The sequence below is a fragment of the Nannospalax galili genome, unplaced genomic scaffold (genome assembly GCF_000622305.1).
Source record: "Nannospalax galili isolate Female #2095 unplaced genomic scaffold, S.galili_v1.0 scaffold453, whole genome shotgun sequence".
Lineage (NCBI taxonomy): Eukaryota > Metazoa > Chordata > Mammalia > Rodentia > Spalacidae > Nannospalax > Nannospalax galili.
The window spans coordinates 2,224,250-2,226,048 of NW_008334081.1; the positions used below are offsets into that span (position 1 = coordinate 2,224,250).

General features: G+C 57.7%; 1 protein-coding gene across 1 annotated transcript in view; it reads left to right on the forward strand.

The window, feature by feature from the left end:
* The first annotated feature begins 1,462 nt into the window (after positions 1–1,462).
* The window catches only part of Sned1 (sushi, nidogen and EGF like domains 1), an 88,505-nt gene continuing 88,168 nt past the window's right edge, over positions 1,463–1,799 (forward strand). The window contains exon 1 of the mRNA XM_029561672.1: positions 1,463–1,739. Within this exon, the coding sequence (XP_029417532.1) occupies positions 1,463–1,739 (277 nt within the window). The remainder of the gene's footprint in view (positions 1,740–1,799) is intronic.

Consider the following 1,799-nt stretch of genomic DNA (forward strand, 5'->3'; position numbering starts at 1 on the left):
CTCTGACTAGGCTCCCTGAGGCATGCTTTATCCCTCAGAAGGTGGCAGTGCTGAGGAGACAACTGTGGTTCTGACAGCCTGCTCAGAGTTGCAGTCCTGGCTGGGCTGGGCACTGAGGGTAGAATAGGAGTGTGTGGTGGGAAAGGACGAGGTTGCATAGTACTGAGGCCCGCTTGGTTTCCATGGGCAGGAAGGCACATTTTGCATGGCCCTAAGTTGTCACCCCTGGAATTGATGCTGTCACCTACACTCTTACATGATTAAACCAACAGTGGAGGAGATGAGCGTCTCAGCAGGCTCCCAGCCCACCACAGAGAAGGGAAAAGCTGCCAAGCTTTTACAGAAAAAAAGACAGACTGGAGGACATGAGCTCTTGGGTCCCCAGCATGGTGTCTGTCCTGGAGACTGCAGCTGGTGCTTGGCCCTGACTCCAAGGCTGGAAGGTTGTGACTATCATTGTAGTGAGGCTGTTGAGCACAGGACTTGTGGAAGCTGGGAACCCCTGCATGAAACAGAGTACTCTGTGCTGTACCTTAAAAATAACGTGATGCCCCTTGCTCTAACTAAAACACAGCACATGAGACATCTCAGGAAATACATAAAAACAGTCAAGCATAAAACCACCAGAACCTTGGTGGCGGCAGCTGGCATCTTGAGCTTTTCTGCTTCTCTGTCAGAAGTGTTTCTCGTCTTTGGGGATCTCAGAGTTGACTTGTAGTCACATGTCACCCAACAATGGGATCTGGGAACAAACAGGTGGGTGGGGACTGAGGTCCTAGGAGTCCAATCCCTGCAATGGGCCTAGGAACATAGAAGTGGACCAGAATGCAATGTTGAGGCAGGACATCCACTTACATAAGCGATGCCCAATATGAACAGGAAAAAGGACTGGCACACCACAGGCTGTAGACACGGACTTGGGACCCTGCCACCTCCTGTCAGGTCTAGCAGCACCTATACACTTGTCCCCAGGAACTGAGTGGCTAGCCTACCCCATGCAGGGTCTACCCATCATTTGGGGACTGTAATGGGTCTCTGATCCTTCCAAAAACCCCTTACACAGGGGGAAAGCTGTTGAAGTCTTCAGGTCTCCCAGGCCTAGGGTTCACCCTCACATGAAGTTAGACAGGGAACCCTAGAACCAGCTTCACCAGGTAGCAGAAGCCAGTTCCCTAGGTTAGGGCTGAGGTGTGGCTACACAGGGTTCATCTAACTGCTGCTGGGCCAAGTGGCCCAGACTGACACAGGGTGAAGCCAGATGCAGTGGACAAGACAGGACACCCAGGAACCCTGTTCATTATATAGGTCAAGCCTTCGGACAACAGGCCAGCCCAAGAACTGCTCTGCTAGCCCAGGTGCCTCCTCTGGGCTGCCTTTAAGCTGGTGGCTGGGGACGCCTAGTCCTCACCTCACCGATGCCCAAACGCAAGGGAGCTACAGGGGAGAGAGGGCGGCGGGCTGGATGGAGGTCCAGGCCAAGCCAACCCTGCACGAGGCGCCTGGGGCCAAGGGGTCGCTCTCCCGCGCCCTCGCGCGGGGCCCAGCGCTTCAAACGCCGCTAATCTGCATGGCTCCGCCCGTCCCCGCCCTCCCGGGTGGCCGCCCGGACCTGCTATTTAAGCTCAGGCCCCGGGGGCGGGCCGGCTGTCCGCGGTCCTGCCTCGCGCGTGGGTCTGCTGAGCGTCCCGCGTGCAGCGGAGGCCGGGAGCCGAGCCACCGACGGCGCGGCCGGCCCTCCGGTGACCGCGGCCACCTGCCCAACTCCAGGGGGCGCGTCCCCCCGCGTCCCGCGCTCGGAC